Below are 1982 nucleotides of genomic sequence, written 5' to 3'. Positions count from 1 at the left end.
ACCCGCACCCGCCCCCCTCCCCGCCCCCCAGCCAGCTCGAAAGGCTCAGTCCTACAAAAGATGCCTCGTTAGCCGACAGCTCTAATGACAGCTCAAGGCAGGGTGGGTTGGGAGGACGAGGGATGCAGGGACGGCACGGTGACCCCGGGTGAGCAGGCGATGCGGAAAAATGCCCCGACAAGGTTATGGGGACGGCAAAAGGGATGTAGCAGCCGGTGCAGGGGGGGCTCAGGGTGCCTTTGGGGAAGCGCAGCCTCCCGAGAGAAAGTGGGTGGTGGGAAGGAGGAGAGTGGGTCAGGGATGGGGTGGGGTGGGCGTGTGGTGGTGGAGCGGCACCCGAGGCAGCTTCGGGGTGGCCAAGCCCCCGGCTTTGCCATCCCCACGGTCGGGTGCAGCGAGCGAGGATGAGATCTCCACTGCTTCAATATTTGACTTTAAAAGAAAAAAAAAACCACCACCACAACCCTACAACAACCCACAGCCCCCGGACAGATGGTAGCTCTGCTGGGGATTTTGCTGAAATTTATTTTCTCTTGATTTGGCAATATGTGATTTCCAGCTCTGATAATCATCTCGGTGCTTGTGAAGTGTCTGCCTTTGGAGGATCCCAAAATAGGCAGCGATGTGAACGGCTTGGAAGAGGGAGATGAGAGAGGAGAGCTTGGGGTGGTTGTCTGGTTGGGGAAACTGAGGACAGAAGATTCCCTCTGCCCTCTCCTTCCTTCTGCTCTTCCTCCAGTGGTCATCCCAATTTTCTCCGGGAGGTGACGGCTCCGTAGCAGCATGGGCACAGTTTCTGATCGGGGTTTTTCTTGCTTTCAGGTGACCTTCACCAAGCGCAAGTTCGGTTTGATGAAGAAAGCCTACGAGCTGAGCGTCCTGTGCGACTGCGAGATCGCCCTGATCATCTTCAACCACTCCAACAAGCTGTTCCAGTATGCCAGCACCGACATGGACAAGGTGCTGCTCAAGTACACCGAGTACAACGAGCCCCACGAGAGCCGGACCAACGCGGACATCATCGAGGTGAGGCCGCCCATCTTCTCCCTGGCTTTGCCGTTGCGGTGGAGCCAGGACCGGGTCTGGCACCGCAGCCGGGTGCGGGAGGTCGGTGGAGGGTGAGGATGGGAGCGAGCAGCTCTCCGACACTCGCTGCTGACCTGATTTTGCATCTTTTTTTGGTCCAGCTTACAAAAATACTCAGCTCTGGGCTGTCTCGAGTTATGTGTTGATCTACTGCTGTAAAATTAAGGTGCAGGTTTGCTTTGTGGGACTCGTCCGTGGTCCAGGCAAACCACCGGATGGTTTTGGAGGCATCTCCTGGGGTTCCTGCGCTGGGGTGCCTCGAGGCGGCTGGTGCCGTTGCCTCTCTCCGTTGTTTCAGCCACCCACGGTGGGGTTGTAGGAGGGTACCAGCGCCTGAATCAGTAATTCAGGTTGGGAGGGACCTTTGGGTGCAAGGCATGGCCAACCTCCTGGGTGGGTGGGGATGCTCAAGGCTTGCCTGGCTGCCTTCTGTGGGTCTCCAAGGATGGCAAGTCCAGTCTGACCATCCCCAGCGATGCCGAGGGCACCATGTCCAAACCTCGCTGACGCCGAGGCCGCACTCCTCCTCCAGCCTGCCAGCATCGCAGGAGATGCTCGGCCACCGTTTGCTGTCGGTGACCATCCGCAGGCCCTCCCCACTGCTTTGTCCTCATCTCTGGTGCTGGCAGAGCATCGCCGGGCTCAAGCATTTGGGGGCATTTGGCTCGCAGGAGGGTGCCAGCGGCATCTTGGCCATCGGTCGCATCCTCTTCCCCCGGCGGCACCCACAAAGATGGGAGCCGCTCGGTTGTCGCTTTTCAGCACGTAGGCGACCGCCTTTACGCCTGGGCAAACGCAGGCAAAGGAAAGGCTTGGCTGGCTAATTATTGACATTAGAGGTGGGCATAAATTAACGCCCGCCGAGGCGTTTGTGAGTGAGCGGGGGGGCACGGCAC

The 1982-nt window shown here is 58.9% G+C and overlaps 1 protein-coding gene across 1 annotated transcript in view; it reads left to right on the top strand.

Moving 5' to 3' along the window:
* Nucleotides 1-822: 822 nt before the first annotated feature.
* LOC104165631 (myocyte-specific enhancer factor 2D homolog) overlaps nucleotides 823-1982 on the top strand; it is a gene marked incomplete at both ends in the record, with an annotated part of 7189 nt that continues 6029 nt past the window's right edge. The window contains one exon of the mRNA XM_009705304.1: nucleotides 823-1026. Coding sequence (XP_009703606.1) covers nucleotides 823-1026 — 204 coding nt within the window. The remainder of the gene's footprint in view (nucleotides 1027-1982) is intronic.

The sequence above is a fragment of the Cariama cristata genome, unplaced genomic scaffold (assembly GCF_000690535.1).
Source record: "Cariama cristata isolate BGI_N322 unplaced genomic scaffold, ASM69053v1 scaffold25548, whole genome shotgun sequence".
NCBI lineage: Eukaryota > Metazoa > Chordata > Aves > Cariamiformes > Cariamidae > Cariama > Cariama cristata.
This window is presented reverse-complemented; position numbering and strand designations above follow the sequence as displayed.